This window comes from Nyctereutes procyonoides, unplaced genomic scaffold (genome assembly GCF_905146905.1).
Source record: "Nyctereutes procyonoides isolate TBG_1078 unplaced genomic scaffold, NYPRO_anot_genome, whole genome shotgun sequence".
Classification (NCBI taxonomy): domain Eukaryota; kingdom Metazoa; phylum Chordata; class Mammalia; order Carnivora; family Canidae; genus Nyctereutes; species Nyctereutes procyonoides.
Window position 1 is genome coordinate 63,926,308 of NW_026575049.1, and position 22,269 is coordinate 63,948,576.

At 37.5% G+C, this 22,269-nt stretch overlaps 1 protein-coding gene and 1 pseudogene across 1 annotated transcript in view; both read right to left on the reverse strand.

Moving 5' to 3' along the window:
• WDPCP (WD repeat containing planar cell polarity effector) overlaps window positions 1-22,269 on the reverse strand; it is a 346,888-nt gene that overhangs the window by 26,703 nt on the left and 297,916 nt on the right. The window contains exon 16 of the mRNA XM_055329451.1: window positions 18,688-18,767. Within this exon, the coding sequence (XP_055185426.1) occupies window positions 18,688-18,767 (80 nt within the window). The remainder of the gene's footprint in view (window positions 1-18,687; window positions 18,768-22,269) is intronic.
• LOC129511391 (ADP-ribosylation factor-like protein 4A) lies at window positions 7,786-8,422 on the reverse strand (annotated as a pseudogene).

Below are 22,269 nucleotides of genomic sequence, written 5' to 3' on the forward strand. Positions count from 1 at the left end.
TTACATTAGTAAATATCACCCTTATAATGGTTTTGTTCTGTGTAAATACATTTGGCTAAGCAGGACTCACATAGTTAAGTTTATGTGTCCATTTGGGCCCAGATTTTTGTCATGGTATCTGGCTGTTTGGTCAAACATTATTGTGGGTATTTCTATGATGGTGTTTTGGATGAGTTTTCAAGTTAAACTTGATAGATTGACTAAAGCAGACTGTCCTTCCTAATGTGGTTGGTGAAATTCATCCAATCAGTTGAATGCTTGAATAAAACAAAAAGCTGGCCCTCTCTTGAATGAGAGGGAACCCCTGCTTGTCTGCCCTTGAACTATGACAGTGTTTTTTTTTTTTTTTTTTTAATGACAGTGGTTTTTATCTGCCTTTGGGCTTGAACTGAAACATGAGCTCTTTCTGGATTTTGAGCCTTTTTGTCTTTAGATTGGAATTAGACCATCAGCACTCCTTGATTTCCAGCTTGCTAACTTTAGATTTTGGGACTTGTCAGCCTCTATAACCACATGAGCCAATTCCTTAAAATACACACACACACACACACACACACACACACACACAGCCATCTCCCCTGTTGGTTCTTGTTTGTCCGGAGAACCCTAATACTACCCATGTTCATTAATTTGTTCTTACTACACTCATCCTTTGGTACTTAAGTGGGGCAGTTCACACATGAGAAGACGTGATGTGTCATATAGCCACCTATTTAGAACTGGTTGTTTAAAATTTTTTTTAAACCTACCTGTATATTTTTAAAACAGTTATTAGAAATGACTAAGATCTAAATAGGGCAAAAGAGGATTCAGTGGGCTAGAGAACAAGGAAGGTAAAGATAAGAGTGTTTCAAGGAACAGTCAATATAGAATGCTACCAGCGGTCATGTGGAGGAGCCCTGGAAGAAGATCATTAGAATTTGTCAGTAGGAAATGATTAATCACTTTCAAGGTGCATATTTTTAAGCATTGGGTAGAAGGTATCATACTCATATTGTTTGATGAAGAAGTGGTTAAAATGTGTAGTAGTAAGGTTGGATAGAGATGATATGGACAGATTGTACAAGGACCAAGTGGTTTAGGTCGCTTTAATGTCAGTTTGGAGAATGCCTCAGAGCCTTCTACCAGAGTTTTTGCCTGTGAACACATTATGGGCAGAGATTATATCTTTTACCTCTATTTCCAGTGCATAACATGGTTTCTGGTTCAGAGTAGGCACTCAATAAATATTTGTTGAATGCCAGATAAAAGAATGTAAAAAGTCCTATTAAATCTTTTTATCATAGTATCTCTCAAAATTAACCTTTTTTGTTCTTACTATCAGTATTTTCACACAGGTCTACTACCAAATTATTATAATAAGCTTGCTAGCTAGGTTTTCCTTCCCTCATTTCAGCCAGTGTAGGTTGAGACTGTCAGATTAATGTTTTTATAACATGCTTTTGATTGTTTCACTCTCCTGCTTGACAACTTTAAAAACCATGTAAATACCTACTGAAATAAATGTAAACTCTTTAGCCTTACACCAAAGCGTATCCAAAATCTGGGTATAACCTAGGTTTCAATCCTTATCTTCCACTGCTCCTTTATGTCATTAAGGTTAGAAAACATAAAAAGCTATGATCTGCTAACCAAATACAATGATTGTCACTATCAAAACAACAGAATTCCACAACCAAATATTGGTTGTTCCAAAGTAACTCAGGTTCTTCAATAACATTTCTTAAAGTGCCACAAATGGAACTATATTAACCACAGTGATACAAACAGCTGTAGTTGTTTACACATATACAACTTGCTGGGTTTGGAGATAAGCATACACCTGGGAAGCCATCATTACTGTAATTGCCATAGACTTATGTATCACTTCCAAAAGTTTCCTCCCATAGTCCCTTTGTTCTTTTCCCTTTTTTTTTCCTTTGTGGTAAGAGCACTTAACATGAGATATACTGTTTTAGCAAATTTTAAAGTATATAATACAGTATTATTCATCATAGGTCCTGTATTGTAAAGTCAATCTCCAGAATTTGCTCTGCAGAAGTGAAATTTTGTACTCTTGGACCAACACTTTCCCATTTCCTCCTCCCCCCAGGCCCTGGTACCCACCATTCTACTCACTGCTTATATGTATTTGACTATTTTGGATTCCATATATGAGCAAGATCATGTAAGATTTGTCTTTGTGTGTCTGCTTATTTAACCTATAGTATCCTGTCCTCAGGCCCATCTGTGTTGTGACAAATGGGAAGATTTCCTTTTTCAAGGTTGAATGACATTCCATTGTATACACTGAGTTGTAGTTATTTATACATTTTGGGTATTAACCCCTTATCTGATACTTGGTCTGCAAATATTTTCTTCCATTTTGTAGGTTGCCTTTTTATTTTGTTGAAGATTTCTTTTGCTGTGAAGAAGCCTTTTAGTTTGATCTAATCCCATTTGTCTATATTTTGCTTTTGTTGCCTGTGCTTTTGTTGTGCTATCCAATAAATAATTGTGTAGACCAATGTCTGGTAGCTTTTTCCCTAGATTTTCTTTTAAGACTTCATTGTTTCAGGCTTCAAGTTTAGGTCTTTAATCCATTTTGAGTTGATTTTTTTAAATACAGAGTGAGACAGGGTCCAGTTTCATCTGTTTACTTGTAAATTTCTAATTTTTCCACCAGCCTTTATGGATGAGCCTGTCTTTTCTCCATGCATATTCATGGCATCCTTGATGATGTCCAATTGATCCTTAGATGCATGGACTTAGCTCTCTATTCTGTTTCATTAGTTTATATTTGTTATCATGCCAGTACCATCCTGTTTTGATTATAACTTTGTAATATGTTTTGAAATTAGGCAGTGTGATACCTCCAGCTTTATTCTTCTTGATCAAAATTTCTTTGGCTATTTGGGGTCTTCTTTAGTTCCAAATAAATTTTAGAATTTTCTATTTCTATAAAAAATGCCATTGGGATTAAAAAAAAAGATTTTATACATTTGAGAATGAGATAAATAGAGCACAAGCAAGCGGAGGGCAGCGGGAGAGGGAAAAGCAGAATCCCCCACTGAGTGGGGAGCCTGACTCGGGGCTCCATCCTAGGATCCCAAGATCATGACTTGAGCTGAAGTTAGATGCTTAACTGACTGAACCACCCAGGCACCCTGCCACTGGGATTTTGATGGAGATTGTGTTGAATATACAAACTGCTTTAGGAAGTAGGGACTTTTTAACAATACTGAGTCTTGTAGTCCATGAACATGAGGTGTCCTTTCACTTATTTGTTTCTTTTTAAATTTCTCTCATCAATGCTTTGTAATTTTCAGTGTATTTTGCCTCCCTGATTAAATTTATATGTAAGTATTTCATTCTTTTTTGATATTATTGTAAATGGAACTGTTTTTTAAAATTTCCTTTTGATTTTTGTATGTTGATTTTATATCCTGTATCTTTACTGAATTTATGTATTGGTTCATAACAGTGCTTCTTATGGAGGCTTCAAGGTTTTCTACTTTTTAAAAAAATTTTTTCTGCCTCATGCTTTCTGTACTGTGTTGAATTGGAGAGGGGAGAGTAAGTTAAATGGAATGCTTTTCACTGTTGAGTATGATATTCACTGTGGCCTTTTTGTAAATGGCCTTTATCATGTTGAAGTGTGTTCTGATACTGTATTTGTTGAGAGTTTTTTCTTCTTTATCATTAGGTGTTATATTTTGTGAAATGCTTTTTCTGTGTATATTGAGATGACCATGTGAAATTTATTCTTTGTTATGTTACTGTGTATATCACATTTATTGACATTTGTATGTTGAACCATCCTTGTGTGTCAGGGATAAATCATACTTGATCAATGTATGGTTCTTTTAACATGCTGTTGAACTGAGTTTGCTAGTATTTTGTTGTGAATTTTTGAATCTATGTTTGTCAGAAATATTGACCTGTAGTTTTCTTTTTTTTTTCTGATGTCTTTGGCTTTGGTATCAGAGTGACGTTGGTCTCCTAGAATAAATGTAAGTAATTGCTCTTTTTTGATTTTTTAGAAGAGTTTGGGGAGATCGGTGTCTGATCCTGGGCTTTTTTTTAAAATTTTTTTTTTATTTATGATAGTCACAGAGAGAGAGAGAGAAAGAGAGAGAGAGAGGGGGGCAGAGGGAGAAGCAGGCTCCATGCACCAGGAGCCCGACGTGGGATTCGATCCCGGGTCTCCAGGATCGCGCCCTGAGCCAAAGGCAGGCGCCAAACCGCTGCGCCACCCAGGGATCCCTGATCCTGGGCTTTTTTTGTTGGAAGATTTATAATTACTCCTTCAGTTTCCTTCTTTGTTATTGGTCTGTTCAGGATTTCTGTTTCTTCTTGATTCATTCTTGGTAGGTAGTATGGTTTGGTGACTTTATCTTTTCCAAAAAACAATTCTTAATTTCATTAATTTTTGAAAATTGTCTTCCTATTCTTTATTTATGCTTTAATCTTTATTATTTCTTCATTTTGCCAACTTTGTGATTGGCTTCTTCTTTTCTAGTTCCTTGAGGTATGAAGTTATATTGTTTGAGATTTTTTAAAAATAAAAAGATTACGGCTATAAACTTTCCTGTCAGTACTGTTTTTGCTGCCTCCCATAAGTTTTGGTATGTGTGTGTTCATTTTTGTTTGTTTAGAGGTATTTTCTTATTTCCCTTTTGATTTCTTATTTGACCCAATAGATGTTTATGTTTTTAAAATTTGAAGTATTTCTGAATTTTCTCATTTTTGTTTTATTATTCATTTTTAATTCCATTCCATTATGGTCAGAAAAAATATTTCAAATGATTCGAGCCTTTTAAAATTTGTTAAGACTTGTGACCTAGCAAATGATCTATCCTGGAGAATGTTCCAAGTGTCCTTGAGAAGAATGAATATTCTGTTTTAGGAATGTTCTGTATGTCATTAGTGTCCACTTGGTGTATAGGGTCATTCAGTTCTAACATTTTTTTTTTTTTTACTGAATTTTTTTGTCTATGGATGATCTATCCATTATAAAGATGTGGGTATTAAAGTATACTACTATTGTGTTGTTTGTTTCTCTCTTCAGATCAATAAATGTTTGCTTAACATATACGGTTTGTTTAATATATACTATAGGTTTATATTTGATGTTGGGTTTTTATTTGTAATTCTTACATCTTCTGGTAAATTGACCCTTTCATCATTATGTAATGTTGATTTTATCTTTTCAAAAAAATTCTTTTTAAAAAATTTTATTTAAATTCAATTAGCCAACATCATTAGTTTCAGTTTCAGTTTTCACAACTTAAATGCATCAGTTGCATATAACACCCAGTGCTCATCACCAAAAAAAAAAGAATTCTTAATTTGTCTCCTGATAGTTTCTGAGTTAAAGTCTATTTTGTCCACTATAATGACTCCTGCTCCTTTTTGGCTACCATTTGCATGGAATATCTTTCTCTACCCTTTCACTTTTAGGCTGTGTGTGTCCTTAAATCTAAAGTGAGTCTCAGAGTGCCTGGCTGGCTCAGTTGCAGGAGCTTGTGACTGTTGGTCATGAGTTCGAACCCCACGCTAGATGTAGAAGTTTCTTAAATAAGTTAAAAAAATAAAGTGAGTCTCCTGTAGACAGCATATATTTAAGTCTTGTTTTTGTATTCATTCAACCACTGTCTCTTTTGATTGAGGAGTTTATCCCATTTACATTTAAAGTAATTACTGTGATAGCAAAGGACTTACTATTGCATTTCATTAACTGTTTTTGTCTGTTTTGTACTGATCATGTTCTTCACTTGCCTTTATTTGATGAATTTGTAGTAGCAATAGTGGTATAGTATTCTTTGATTCTTTTCTCTTTATCTTTGATGCATCTATCATACTTTTTGCTTTTTGTAGTTACCACATTAAACATTTTCTAGTTAAGGCAGTCTGTTTTAAGCTAATAAAAACTTAATTTCAGTTATGTACAGAATGTGTACACTTTCCTTCTAACACAAACTTTTAGTTGATTTCAGATTTTACTTACTTCTGTATTGTGTTTCATTTTAGTGGTTATAGTTATACTTATTACATTTGTCTTAATTTTTTGTACTAGTGTTAAAAGTTATTTACATGCCACCATTACAGTATTTCCTTTAACAGTAACAGTTGTACTTTCATATGCTTTCATGTAACTGTTTAGCTTTTTTGGTGAACTCTCTTTAGTACTTATTGTAAGGCAGAACTGGTGTAATATATATTCCTCAGATTATGTTTATCTGGAAAACTCTCTTTTATTCTTTTTTTAAAGTTTTGTTTTTTAGTTTTTATTTAAATTCTAGTCTGTTAACATATAGTGTAATATTAGTTTCAGGAGTAGAATTTATGATTCATCACTTAGATGTAACACTCAGTGCTCTTCATAAGTACCCTCCTTAATACCCATCACCCATTTAATTCATTCCCCTGCCCACTTCCCCTCCAGCAACCCTCAGTTTGTTCTCTGTTGTTACGAATCTGTTTTCTGGGTTGCCTCTTTTTTTTTTTCCCTCTATGTTTATTTGTTTCATTTCTTAAATTCCACATATGAGTGAAATCATATGGCATTTGTCATTCTCTGACAGACTTATTTTACATTCTAGCTCCATCCACATCATGCAAATGGCAAGATTTCTTTCTTTCTTTTTGAATGGCTGAGTAATATTCCAGTGTGTGTGTGTGTGTGTGTGTGTGTGTGTGTACACCACCTCATCTTTATCCATTCATAAGTTGAGGGACATTTGGGCTCCTTCCATACATTGGCTATTGTTAATAATACTGCTATATATATTGGGATGGATGTGCCCCCCTTCAAATATGTATTTTTGTATCCTTTGGGTCAGTACCTCGCAGTGCAATTGCTAGGTCATAGCGTAGTTCCATTTTTAACTTTTTGAAGAACCTGTATACTGTTTTCCAAAGTGGCTGCACTAGTTTGCATTCCTGCCAACAGTGTAAGAGGGTTCCCCTTTCTGTGCATCCTTACCAACGCCTGTTGTTTCCTGTGTTGTTAATTTTAGCCATTCTGGTGTGAAGTGGTATCTCATTATAGTTTTGATTTGTATTTCCCTGGTGATGAGTGATGTTGAGCATATTTTGATGTACTAGTTAAGCCATCTCTATGTCTTCTTTGGAAAAATGTCTAGTCATGTCTTCTGCCCATTTACTTTTCTTTTTGGCCCTCAATATCTTATTTTTATTATTTTAAGTTAGACCAACTTAAACATCGTCTAGAATTAAGATATAGCATCACATCATTTGATTCCAGAAAAATGTCAAAATCCATTTGGCCAAAACTTAAAAAAGCAAACACTTCTTCTTTATCCCTCACTGGTTGGACCAATGTGATCAATATAACTATATATATATTAATCTATCTTAACATTTCCATTCATTAGCATTTTATCTTAACATACAAAGCCTTATATGCTATTTCCTTATAAAGGCTTCCCCCCACAAGATGTAAGGACAAAATACTAGGCAGACACTCTTCAAAGTTTTATTTCACTAACTTCAGGTCAAATTTCCACAACTGTTTTATGGTCAATAAACTATCCACACTTGGCTTCCCAGAATGGTAGTACTAAAAGCCTTGTGGGGTAGGGAGAAGAGACCATTTTAAGAAGCACTCCATTTACTCATCTTCCACAAGGCAAAAGAGCTGGGCATTGGATTGTCCAACAAAACAAAGCTTTATCAGCATCCAGGAGGGCAGGCAGACAAACCAGGCTGTAGACACTCTTCCATTTGTCAACATCAGACCAGAGAAAACCTACTCCACACAGATATAAAAAGGATCACCATTCATCTTTTCTTTTTCTGTTGCCGCAGCGTTTTTCTTCTTTTAATTATCATATCATGTAGTTTCTCAAGTCCTTCCTTTAGTGCATCTTCTATGATTGCGCAGGTGGGCTGTAAATGCCAGGGAGTTGATGAGCTCAGTTCACCCATTGCTAACAATTTCTCAATTTGTTGAGACAGAGACAGTGAATTCCTCAGGTCCTGTTGGTTGGCAATGATAAGTACAGGGACTCCCTGATTTTCTGATATCCTGGTTATTTTATGAAGTTCAGTTATGGCTTCTTTTATTTTTTCAACATCAACAGAGTCCACAACAAACACAATGCCATCTGTGCATCTGGTATATGACTTCCACAGTGGCCTTAATTTCTTCTGGCCACCTACATCCTAGAAGTGAAAAGTGACTGTTTTAGAATTTCCCAAGGTTACCTTAATTTTTTCAGTGTTAAATCCTTTGGTAGGTACAGCATTTACAAATTCATTAAACTGCAGCCTATATAATACAGTTGTCTTTCTAGCACAGTCCAAACCCCAAATAACAATGTGAGAGGACTGAAATGAAGGCAGGCTGGATAAGATAGAAGTCTGGTCTGACAGTCCATTCCCCATTTCCAGGTGCAAGTAAGTGTTCCAAATTGAAATGTTTTCTTCTTACTGCTTTAAAACCTTTCTTCCTAGGGGATCCAGCTGCCAGACTCCGAAATTGGAGTCTGGGTCCAAATGAGAAAGCATTTGGTAGGCATTTTTTACACGGGGTTTTGTGGGTAGACGCACCTCATGTCCACTCAGTTTAGCTCTCCATGCAGCTCTCTTCTGCCCATTTCTTTACTGGATTATTTGTTTTTTGGATGTTGAGTTTGGTAAGTTCTTTATAGATTTTGGAAACTAACCAACTAATCAGATACGTCATTTGCAAAAATCTTCTTTCATTCTGTAGGTTGCCTTTTAGTTTTGCTAATTGTTGCCTTCACTGTGCAGAAGTTTCTTATCTTGATGAAGGTCCCGGTTGTTCACTGCTTTTGTTTCCCTTGCCTCTAGAGACGTGTGTAGTAAGAAGGTGCTACAGCTGAAGTCAAACAGATTGCTGCCAGGGTTCTCCTCTAGGATTTTAATGGTCTCCTGGCTCACATTTAGGTCTTTCATTCATTTTGAGTTTATTTTTTGTGTATGATGTAAGAAAGTGGTTCAGTTTCCTTTTTTTTGCATGTAGCTGTCCACTTTTCCCAACACCATTTATTGAAGAGACGTCTTTTTCCCATTGTATATTCATTCCTCCTTTGTCAATTAATTGACCATATAATTGTGGCTTTGTTTCTGGGTTTTTAAATTCTATTCCATTGATCTAGGCATCTGTTTTTTGCTAGCACCATACTGTCTTGATGACTACAGCTTTGTAATAGAGCCAGAAGTCCAGAATTGTGATGCTGCCAGCTTTGGTTTTCTTTTTCAAGATTGCTTTGGCTATTAGGGGTCTTCTGTGGTTCTATACAAATGTTAGGATGATTAGTTCTAATTCTGTGAAAACTGCTAGGGATCACATAAAATGTATAGATTATTTTGGGTAGTACATTTTAACAATATTTGTTCTTCCAATCCATGAACATGGAATGTTTTTCCATTTCTTTGTGTCTTCTTCTATTTCTTTCATAAGTGTTCTCTAGTTTTCAGAGTACAGATCTTTTACCTCTTTGGTTAGATTTATTCCTAGGTGTCTTCTGGTTTTTCGTGCAGTTGTAAATGGGGTCAATTCCTTGATTTCTCTTTCTCTTGCTTCATTATGGTATATAGAAATGCAATGGATTTCTTCAGGTTGATTTTGTGTCCTGTGACTTTGCTGCATTTCTGATATTTTTTTGGTGTTTTTGGCTTTTCTATGCAAAATGTCATGTCATGGGATGCCTGGGTGGCTCAGTTGGTTAAGTGCTGCCTTCAGCTCAGCACTTGAGCTCAGCTTAGGTCCAAATCGGGCTCCCTACTCAGCGGGGAGTCTGCTTTTCTCTCTGCCTCTCTTCTTATGCTCTCATGTCATGTTGTCTGCGAATAGTGAAAGACTGACTTCTTCCTTGCTGATTTGGATACCTTTTATTTCTTTTGGTTGTCTGACTGCTGAGGCTAGGACTTCCAGTACTATGTTAAATAACAGTGGTGAGTGTGGACATCCCAGTCTTTTTTTTTTTTTTTTAAGATTTTATTTATTTATTCATGAGAGACACACAGAGAGAGGCAGAGACATAGGCAGAGGGAGAAGCAGGCTCCATGTAGGGACTCGATCCCAGGACTCCAGGATCATGCCCTGGGCCGAAGGCAGATGTTCAACCACTGAGCCACCAAGGTGCCCTGGGTCCATCTCTTTATTTAGGATTAATTTCTAGAAGTGGAAGCCCTGGGTCCAAACCCAGAATATTGTGAATTTTAATTGATATTGCTAACTTAAACTCTAAAAAGTTTATATTAATTTACAAGGCAAAAAAAATGCTATTTCTTTGGATACCTAACAATCCACATCTTTGCTAACATGATGGGTAAAATGTGTTTTAATTGGACATCCCAGTCTTATTCCTGACCTTAGAGATAGAGCTCTCAGTTTTTCCCTATTGAGGATGATGTTAGCTGTGGGTCTTTCATGTGTGGCCTTTATCATGTTGAGGTATATTCCCTTTATCCCTACTTTGTTGAGAGATTTTATCATGAATGATGCTATACTTTATCAAATACTTTTTCTACATCTATTGAGAGGATCATATGGTTCTTATCCTTTCTTTTATTAATGTGATATATTAGGTTAATTGATTTGTAAATATTGAACCACCTCTGCAGCCAAAGAAAAAAAATCCCACTTGATCCTAGTGAGTTATTCTTTTAAAATATCATTGGGTTCGATTTGCTAGTACCTTGTTGAGAAGTTTTGCATCCGTGTTCATCAAGGATATTGGCCTACAGTTCTCCTTTTCAATGAGATTTTTGTCTGGTTTTGGAATCAAAGTAATTCTGGCCTTTAGAGTTGAATTTGGAAGTTTTTTTTCTATTTCTATTTTTTGGAAAAGTTTGAGAAGAACAGGAATTAACACTTTTTTAAGTGGTAGAATTCACCTGCAAAGCCATCTGGCTCTGGACTTTTGTTTCCTGGGAGACTTTTGATTTTTTTTTTTTAAATTTTTAAATTTATTTATGATAGTCACAGAGAGAGAGAGAGGCAGAGACATAGGCAGAGGGAGAAGCAGGCTCCATGCACCGGGAGCCCGACGTGGGACTCGATCTCGGGTCTCCAGGATTGCGCCCTGGGCCAAAGGCAGGCGCCAAACCGCTGTGCCACCCAGGGGTCCCCGACTTTTGATTATTAATTCAATTTCTTTGCTGGTTATTGGTCTACTCAGGCTGTCTGTTTGTTCCTGTTTTAGTTTTGGTAGTTTATATATTTTTAGGAATTGATTGATTTCTTTCAGGTTGTCCAATTTGTCGACATACAATTTTCATAATATTCTCTTCTAATTGTGTTTCCTTGGTGTTGGTTGTTATATCTCCGCTCTCTTTGGGATTTTACTTACTTGGGTCCTTTCTCTTTTCTTTTTGATAAGTCTGGCTAGGTGCTTATCAGTTTTGTTAATTCTATCAAAGAACCAGTTCCTGGTTTCATTGATCCGTTCTACTTTTTTTGTTGTTGTTCTTTTTATCATTTACTTATGCTCTTATCTTTATTAGTTCCCTTCTGGTGGCTTTAGGCATTATTTGCTGTTCCTTTACTAGCTCCGTTAGGTGTAAGGTTAGGTTGTATACTGGAGACTTTTCTTGCTTCTTGAGGTAGGCCTGTATTGCTATGTAATTCCCTCTTATGGCTACTTTTGCTGCATCCCAAAGGTTTTGGACTGTTGTGATTTCATTTTCATTTGTTCCTATGTATTTTTGTATTTCTTAATTTCCTGTTTAACCCATTTATTCTTTTTAGAATGTTCTTTATCCTTCATATATTTGTGGTCTTTCCAAATATTTTCTTGTGGTTGACTTCTGGTTTCATAGCATTGTGGTCAGAAAATATGCATGGTATGATCTTGATATTTTTTTACTTGTTGAGGCCTGGCTGGTGATCCAGTATGTGATCTATTCTGGATAATGTCCCATGTTCATTTGAAAAGCATTTGTATTCTGTACTTTAGGATGAAATGTTCTGAATATATCAGTTAAGTGTCCCGGGGTCAGTGTGTCATTCAAAGCTATTGTTTCCTTATTGATTTTCTGCTTAGATTATCTTTCCATTGATTAAGTGGAGCGTTCAAGTCCCCTGCTATTACTCTATTATTATTAATACAATTGTTTCTTTATGTTTGTTATTGTTGTATATATTTGGGTACTCCCAGGTTGGATGATAAATATTTATAATTATTAGATCTTCTTGTTGGATAGACCACTCCATTATGATAAGGTGGTCCTTCTTCATCTCTTGTTGCAGTCTTCAGTTTAAAATGTAGTTTGTCTGATATAAGTATGGCTACCCTGGCTTTCTTTTGATCTCCATTAACATGATAAATATTTCTTTGTCACCTCACTTTCAGTCTGCATGTGTCTTTAGGTCTAAACTGAGTCTCTTGTAGGTAGCGTATAACTGGGTCTTTTTTTTTTTTTTATCTATTCTGATAACCTGTGCCATTTGGTTGTAGCATTTACTCCATTTACATTCAGAGTGCTTCCTGATACATATGTGTTTAGTGCCATTTTATTACTTGTTTTGTCAGCATTTCTGGAGATTTTCTCTGTTCCTTCCTAGATTTTGTTGCTTTTGTTCTTTCTTTCCAGTCAGAGAATCTCCTTAAATATTTCTTGTAGGGCTGGTTTAGTGGTCACAAACTGCTTTAAGTTTATTTGTCTGGGAAACTGTATCTCTCCTCGTATTCTGAATGACACCCTTGATGGATAAATTATTCTTGGTTGCGTTTTTTTTTTTGCATTCAGAACATTGAACATTTCATGCCACTCTCTTCTGGCCTGCCAACTTTCTATGGAGAGATCTGCTGCTAACCTTATTTGTCTTCCATTGTAGGTTAGAGTTTTCTTTTCCTTTACTGCTTTCAGGATTCTTTCCTTATCTCTGTATTTTGCAAATTTTGCTACAATATGTCTTGGTGTGCTTTTGTTGATTTTGATAAGAGTTCTCTTTGCCTCCTGGATTTGGATATCTGTTTCCATTTCCAGGTTAGGGAGGTTTTGCTCAAATAAACCTTCTGTCCCCTTTTCCCTCTCTTCTTCTTCTGGGATTCCTATGGTATGAATGTTATTACACTTTACAGAGTCATTGATGCCATAAGTCTACATTCATGATGAAGTAGTTTTCTTTCCTTCTTTTCAGATTTGTTATTTTCCAAAATTTTATCTTCTATATCACTTACTCATTCTTCTGTTTTTTTCCATCTTTGTGGTCATTACATCCAGTCCATTTTGCGTCTTGGTTATAGCATTTTTTTTAATTTTTATTTATTTATGATAGTCACACACACACAGAAAGAGAGAGAGAGAGGCAGAGACACAGGCAGAGGGAGAAGTGGGCTCCATGCACCGGGAGCCCGACGTGGGGCTCGATCCCGTATCTCCAGGATCACGCCCTGGGCCAAAGGCAGGCGCCAAACTGTTGCGCCACCCAGGGATCCCGGTTATAGCATTTTTAATTATTATTTGGGGCTGACTAGATTTTAGGTCTTTTATCTCTGCATTAAGGGACTCTTGTGTTTTCTATGCTTTTCTGAAGCTCAGTTAGTATCCTTCTGATTGTTGTTTTAAATTCTGGTTGAGGCATATTACACACGTTTTGATTAGATCCCTGACCATTATCTCTTCTTGTTCTTTCTTTTTGGGGTGAATTCCTCCATCTTGGGATTTTGTGTAGGTCTCTGTCTTCTGTGTTATGAAAGCCTGTTATGTTTCCCACTCCTGAGAGTAATGGCTATATTAAGAGGTCCTATAATGTCCAGGTCCTGGAGCTTCAGGAAGTGTTTCTGGTGTATGCTGTGTGCATTCTGCTATTGTGTTTTGGTTACTTTTTACCTTAGGTCAGTTCTCTGCAGAGTTTCTCTTTGCCTGCAGTGGTTAGTATTTTCACTAGGTGTGTTTAGGTCTGCTTGTTAAAAGAGGCTAGATCCTATTTCTCCTAGAGCTGAAGCTCTGCAGCACTCTGTGGTGAGTAGACTGGATGTATGCAGGAGGTTTGTGCTGGTCTTTTGGGGAAGAGGCCCACTACTCTTCTGACTCTCAGGCACACTTGCCCTAGTTCAGAAGACTTGCAGAGTGCAGAGGGGTGGGGTTGGTATAAGTGGCTCAAGCCTCCACTGTGGGGTGCTGTGCTGCTCTGAAGTCCCTCCATGCTGATGGCAGAGGAAGGTGAAGAATGGCATCAGTGGGCTCTCTGGTCCTCAGAGAGTAGAATGTATACCCACCGCTGCTCAGGAAACCCTCACAGAAGAGCAGACAATCTCCCCTCGTGAGGTGTCCCAGGCATCCCTCAGATCACTGCCTTCAACCTATCTGTGTCTGAGTTGTCTGCCCACCCAGTCATGCGGTGCTCCTGGGTTTTATCTCATGTACACTGTCTGTGTTTCAAAACTCCAAATTTTAGTGCCTTACAGACTCACACTGATCCTCGGAGGAGGGTCTGGCCAAGCTGTGGCTGGTGCTAGTTTGTCCCAGAAGAGCAGTCACACAAAGGTGCAGGAGGCTTGGAGTTTATTACCATAAACTCGAGTTGTTCACCAGAAAGGACCTGGGAAGGACTGAGCCTGGCGACAGCACCAGTGACTTTTTGACAGAAGATGAGGACGGGAAGCCAAGGCTCACACCAGGGAAGGGCCCTGGGGACAGAGAAGAGATGGAAGTGGCCCAGGCGTTCACAAGCGTGGGAAGAAGCAGTTGAGTTTGTCAAAGAAGAAGTTCAAAAGTCATCATCGTAAAGCTAAGAACTTCAGCTCTCTTAAACACTGTGGTTAATAAACGGCTGCTGGAGAAAGCACATGTAGAGAGCCTGAGAGTCCTTCAGACACTCGACCCCGTGTTCCTCTTCATCGTCTGTGGTGCATCCTCTCAGCTGCTAGGGTGTCCCAGGCCCTTCTCCATCCACTCCATGTTGGTGGGCTGAGGGTCTGGCCCCCAGGCTCAGGGGCACACTCCCCGTCCCCAAGAAACAGCAGGGACCCCGAGGGAAGAATTACGTCTGGACATGGCTTCTAAGTGGTCCTCAGTGAAGCCTAGGGGTCCGTCAGGCTCACTCAGCGTCTGAGGAGAGGCCTGGCGAGGCCTCACCCCAGCTGGACAACACCAGAGGACCACACTGCGTACAACAAATGCCATTATTTATTTTGATGTTTTCAAAAATCAAAACGTTTTCAAACACAACTAAGATATAAAATACAGCATAAAATGAGATTTATACCTATTTCCCACATAAAGCAAAAAAATTTTCAGAAAAAAAAAAAAAAGGTGCAGCAAGAAGCCAAAGCCCAGGTTACCTGCCCTCAGCAGGTGTCTTGGCTCATATGCTAATGAACGGGGCAGCACAATATTGTCCACAGGCTCTACTGTCCCTAGAGAGGCAGTGCCACCTCTCCCAAATACATTCCTAGAAGGAGAACTGTCTCCCACTGCCACCCAGGGAATCCTCAGAGCACACTGTTCACTGTCTGCTCCTGAGCCTTTGCCCTCCTCCACAGGAGCATCTCTACACCCACCAGGCTCTACCTGGAGATGTTGCAGACTTCTAAAACTTTGGTCTCTGAGCTCTGCTACTTCTAAAAACTTGGGAAAATCAGCCACTCTCATTTTCCCTATCAGTGGTTTTAGGGAAGTGCTTTTCTTGTTCTATGCCCTGCACTCTATTCATTCTGTCCTCTCTCTCTGATCAGGGCTCCCTCTCTTCTGCAGCTCTCATGATTCCTTTCTCCCCCATATCACACCTCTGCATCTTCTAGTCTTCAAGTTGTGGCTTCTTTTCTCCCTCTAGTTAGGCAGTTTCTTCTCTCAGTTCCCAGATTGATTTCCTGGGTGTTTAGAATGATTTGATATGTATCTAGCTATGCTGGATGGACAAGGCAAATATAGGGTCCTCCACTACTCTGCCATCTTAACTCTTACTCTTTTATTCTTAAAGTACAGTTTTGCCAGGTAAAATATTCTTGTTTGGCAATTTTTTTTCAGTGTTTTTTTGTTTTTGTTTTGTTTTTTTGACAGAGAGCATGAGTAGGGAGATGGCGGAGAAGGGCAGAGGGAGGAGTAGACTCTCCACTGAGCAGGGAGCCCGATGATGGGCTTGGTCCCAGGGCCCTGGGATTATGATCTGAACCAAAGGCAGATGCTTAACCAACAGAGCCACCCAGAGGCCCTTCTCCTGTTTTAAAATAATTTTTATTTCTTTACTTTTATCTTTTAGGTTTTTGTTTTCATTTATTTTCTGAGTTTATTTTGTTCATGTATTGCTCTCCTAATTTTCTTTAGTTATCTGTGTGCTCTTTTTAGCTCATTGAGCTTTTTATTTTTTTAATTATTTATTTATCTATTTATTTATTTTCATTGAGCTTTTTATTTATTTATAAATATATTTTTTTAAGGTTTTATTCATTTATTCATGAGAGACACAGAGAGAGAGAGAAAGAGAGAGAGAGAGAGAGAGAGAGAGAGAGAGAGAGGGAGGGAGGGACACAGGCAGGGGGAGAAGCAGGATCCATGCAAGGAGCCCGATGTGGGACTCGATCCCAGGACTCCAGGATCATGCCTTGGGCCAAAGGCAGGCGCCAAACCACTTAGGCACCCAGGGATCCCCTTCATTGAGCTTTTTAAGGATAATTTTTTTTTTTAATTCTCTGTCAGGCAGTTCATGGAGCTCCATTTTTGGCACTGGTTACTGGAACTTTTTAGTTTCCTTTGGTAGTGTTATGTTTGCCTGATTATTTGTGACTTTATAGCCTTGCACTGATGTCTGTGCAACAAAAAGAGCAAGAACTTCTTCTATTCTTTACAGAGTGTTTTTGGGAGGTAAAGACCTACTCCTGAAGGTCACCAGGAAACAAGCCTGCCTCCAGGGGTACAGTTGAGCAGAACCAGGGCCAGATCACGGGGCTGCTTCCAGGTCTACAGTTAGGTCAGTGGCTGGCTGGTTTATTACTGGGGGCATCAGCAGGCATAGCTTGTGCTGGTTACCCAGGTGGGTAGGCTACCTCTGAGTCCATAGTTGGCAGGCCTGTTCCTTGGGACACAGATTGGCATGTCTCCTCCCAGCTGCCGGGGTGGACAAGACCGACTCTGGGATCACATTTGAGCAGTTGGAGCTGGTTATGGGGTTGCTTCTAGGTCTACAGTTGGATCAGCAGTCAGTGGGCTTGTTGCCAGGGTCACAGGGAGGTGTCATCCCTGCCTCAAGTCCATTGGGGGGCAGGGTTGGTACCAGGACAATGGATGGGTGGGGCTAGAACATGTACATGGGGTAATAGAGCTGCTCCTGGGTCTGTAGTCAGGTCCTAGGGCAGGAGTATGCCTTCTCAAAGAGTCCTCTGTCTTGGGCTCTACTGTGGTGTTACAACTTTCTACCTGGATTTTGAAGCTCCCATAGTGGCACTTTTGTTTGTGGATGTTTGCCAAATTCATGTTTTTTTGGCAGGGGAATGAGGGCTGGAGACCTCTTGTTCTGCCGTCTTGTTTAGCCATCCCTTAGCTGCTGGCTTTGTTGAATGCTATTCACTTCACACCTCTTTTCAAATTCAAAGGAAAACAAAATAGGAAAATGCCATTTTCTTTCTCTACAGGAAATAATTTATCTTTAAACTACTAATGCCAAAGCCTTGGTTTAAATTATTTATTTAACTGCTCATCCTTTATAGGAATCATTCCATTGAAATTTTGAGATTTTAGATGAGAAAAACTGAAGAGTTGAAATGATAGTACTTTGGGTTGGAGTTGGGACCATATATTGTATAGGCTTTGGGACATACACTTGGTAGACCTCAGTTTATAAAGCAATAGCAGTAAAGTAAGTGCTGTATGCCTGGAACTATGCAATCCTTAACAGTTCTTTTTTTCTCCTGTCCACTTCCCTCAGATGCTGAAGGAAGCATAGGTCTGGGCTCTGCAGAAAAAAAAAACCCACAAAACTTCATATAAAGTCTCATAATTCCACATGCCTCTCTTGTCCTTCTTTGTATCTTTTTTTTGTTCCAAATTTTGCATTTCAAAGTCTCAAAGAAGTAAGCAGCAGTGACCCATTTTTCAGAGAGCAAGGTAAGAAAATAAATAGGCCAAGCTAAGATTCATCTTAGAGAAAAATGAAAAGGGGACATAGTGAGAATATTCAAATATTAACCATTTTTGTTCCTTCACACACAGTCATCTATGTTTTATTTGTGCTTTTCCTGTAATTTCTCATATAGTTTCTTCTGCATGTTGATATTCTTATCTGTGAAGGCCACCTGCTCAGCTGAACATCTTGGCTGGAAGTGATTGCTCCTCATGCTTTTCTGGGGGTAGCACGTATAGTCTAACTTACTATGTTCATATCTTTCTTACTAAATCAGGCAAGAATCATGCCAATTTTCTACGGCCTACAAAGCCTGGCTTCTCAAAGTATAATCTTCAAGCCAGCAGCATACACATGATTGAGAGCTTCTTAGAAATTGGGCATCATGGGCTCTGCTACAGACCTATTCAATGAGAATCAACATTTTAGCAAGATCCCCAAATTTATTGTATGATCATTAAAATTGAGCCTTTGTTAAAATCAGTGGGCTTGGTATTTTACATTATATTATCCAAGAACCATCTTATAACACACTAACTAGCAATGCCCAAGGACTTATTTTTATTCATTTACTAGAAGCTCTTGCCAGTTATAACATTGTTATTCTATTATGCTTTAAATATTTTGGGTAATTTGGATACCATTACCTTTTTCATTGCAGGTCTTAGTCATCAAAGATTGAGCACGAGTGTCTTTTTCAAGTTCATTTCTTCCATCAAGTACTTGTCTGTTTTTTTTAATTGAAAAAAGGGATTAAAAAGAAAGGATGGAGTTAATATTGAATACTTGCAAATTTCTGAAGTTTTAAAAAATGTAATAAAAACATTTCCTTGGAACCTTTCAACAATACAGTCGTTTAAATACCATAATGTTAAAAACACTGAAAATTGTTTTCAATTTTTCCCATCATCAAATAATTTATAGGACATTTTTGAACAATTAAATTCAAATTTAAGATACAAATAAAATGTTTTACATATATGATTTTCAAAAGAAGTAACAGGAACAAAATGAGTCTCTTAAACTGCTGGGATTTAGACTATTAATATGTATGGTAAAATATTTCCTATTAAATAAATTTTATTTTCCCAGTTTTAAAAGTAATCTATGACTGTAGAAAAATTTAAAAACTGCAGGAAAAAAACATTAACATAATTCAAATATCCAGAGTTCTCACCTGGATAATTAGCTCCTATACTTATTATTATGCATTTTTAAAAACAAAGCTGAGATAATATTGTCTTATAAAATTGTATATAGCTCTCATACATTTTTGTTAAATTTTTTATTTAAATTATTTTACATTAAAATGAACTTTTTTTAAAAAAAAGATTTTATTTATTTACTCATGAGAGACACACACAGAGAGAGAGGCAGAGACACAGGCTGAGGGAGAAGCAGGCTCCATGTGGGGAGCCTGATGTGGGACTCGATCCAGGGACTCTAGGATCATGCCCTGGGCTGAAGGCAGCGCTAAACCACTGAGCCACCCAGGCTTCCCTAAAATGAACTTTTAAAGGTATAGTTTCTAGGGGCATCTGGCTAGCTCAGTTGGAAGAGAATGTGACTCTTGATTTCAGGATTGTGAGTTTGAGCTTCACTTTGGGTATAGAGATGATGTAAAAATAAAAATCTTAAAAAAAATAGATATCTATTCTATGAATTTAACAGATGTATAGATATATGTTACTGCTGGGGTGCCTGGGTGGCTCAGTTCGGTTAAGCAGTCTGCTTCTGATTTCAGCTCAGGGAATGATCTCAGGGTTCTGGGATAGAGCCCCCCCCCCCCCAGTAAGGCTCTGTGCTCAGCAGGGAGTCCCCTTAAGGATTCTCTTTCCCCCTCTCCTCTTTCCCTCTCTAAAATAAACAAACATCTTTAAAAAACGATTTCTGTTCTGCTACCATAATCAGAATACAAAATAGTCTCAGCATGCCAAAAAAACTCTCTCACTTAACAGTCACACTTTTCCCTACAACCCCACTAGTTTCCCCACAACCCCACTAGTTGTTCCTCCATCACTACAGTTTTGACTTCAGGACTGTCATGTAACTGTAATCCTAGGTAAAAACTTGTGACAGGATTCCGTCACTTAGTGTAATGTTCTTGATATTCATCTAAGATGTTACATTCAATAGTTTACTTTTTATTGCTGAGTATTTCACTGTATAGATGTTATCAGTTTATTCATCTTTTGAAGGATATTTGTTTTTCCAGGTTTTGGTGACTATAAATAAAATGACTCTAACCATTCATGTAGAGGTTTTTGTGTGATATAAGGTTTCATTTCTCTAGTGTAAATATGCAAGAATATGATTGCTGGCTCACATGGTAAATATATATTTAATTTTGTAGAAAGCTACTGAATTTTTCCCAGGATGGCTCTACCATTTGGTATTCTCCTCAGCAAGGTATAGAGAGTTCTAGTTCCTGTGCATCCTAACTAGTGGTTGGTATTATAAGTATTTTTTTATGTTATTATAGACATTGTAATAGGTATGCAGAGGTAGTTCATTGTGGTTTTGATTTTGCATTTCCCTCATGGTTAATGACATTGAATATTTTCTCACGTGCTTTTTTTTTTTTTTTTTTAAGATTTTTTTAGGGGGAATCCCTGGGTGGCTCAGCGGTTTAATTCCTGCCTTCGGCCCAGGGCATGATCCTGGAGTCCCAGGATCGAGTTCCACGTCGAGCTCCCTGCATGGAGCCTGCTTCTCCCTCTGCCTGTGTTTCTGCCTCTCCCTCTCTCTCTGTCTCTCATGAATAAATAAATAAACTCTTTAAAAAAATAACATTTTATTCATCCATTTGACAGAGACTATAAGCAGGTGGAATAGCAGGTAGAGGGAGAGGGAAGAAGCAGGATACTCTCCTCCCCACCCAGGTCATAACCGACGTCGAAGGCAGATCCTCAACCTACTGAGCCACCCAGGTGCCTATATATGTGCTTATTTGTCATTTGTATATCTCCTTATTAAAGTGTTCAAGTAAAATCTTTTTGCCCATTTTAATTGGGTTTTCTTGTTAATTTTTTCTTATTTTGAATTATGAGATTTCTTTATATATTCTGGATTCAAATCCTTAATCTGTTATGGGATTTGCAAATATTTTCTGCTAGCACATAGCTTGTTTTACATGCTCTTAACAGTATCTTTGAAGAGCAAAAGTTGATGAAGCCTAGCTTACCAGTTTTTTTTCAAGATTGTGCTTTTAGTATCAGATCTGAGAATTCTTAGTCTAATCCCAGATAATGAAGATTTACTCCTTTACTTTCTTTTAAAAATTTTATAGTTTTGCATTTTATATTTAGGTGTAGAATCCATTTTAAGTTAATTATTGAATAAGGTGTGAGGTTTAGTTTGGGGCTCATTGCTTTTACACATAAGATGTCCAGTTGTTCCAGTACCATTTGTTGAAGAGTACTCTTTCTCCATTGAATGGCTTTTGTACTTTTGTCAAAAATCAACGGGGCATATATATACATAGATTTATTTCTGGATGGTCTATTCTATTTCATTAATCTACGTGTCCTTTTTATAATACTACACTTTCTTGATTAGTATAGTTGTAGAGTGGGGAATAACAAACCACAGTCCATGAGATTAATTAAGGTAATTTACAGAAACTTTATTTTTGTAGATAAAGTTTATTGAAATACATCCACACCTATTTATTTGCATATTGTCAGTGGTTGCTTTTTGCTGTAATAGCTATCTATGATGGGACTCTATGATTTTTAAAACCTAAAACATTTACTAAATAACCCTTCACAGAAAATGTTTGCTAACTCTTGCTTTAGAAAACGTCTTAATATCACACATGATTTTTCCAACATTATTTCCCTTCTTCAAAATTTTGTTTGCTATTCTAGTTCCTATCCTTCTGTATAAATTTTGGAATCAGCTTCTCTGTATCTACGCAAAATCATTCTGAGATGTTGATTAGAATTGTATTAAATGTTTAGATTAATCAGAAGACAGCTGACATGCATACCATGATGAGTCTTTTGGTCCATAGCTATGGTGCCTGTCTCCATTTATTTTGGTCTTTGGTTACTTTAAGCAGTATTTAGAACTCCCTGAAGACCAAGACCAGGAACAGATGGCTTCACAGGTAAATTCAACCAAACATTTATTTTTTTTTCTAAATTTTAATTAAAATTCCAGCTAGTTAAAATACAGTGGGATATTTGTTTCAGGTGTAAAATTTAGTGATTCATCACTTACGTACA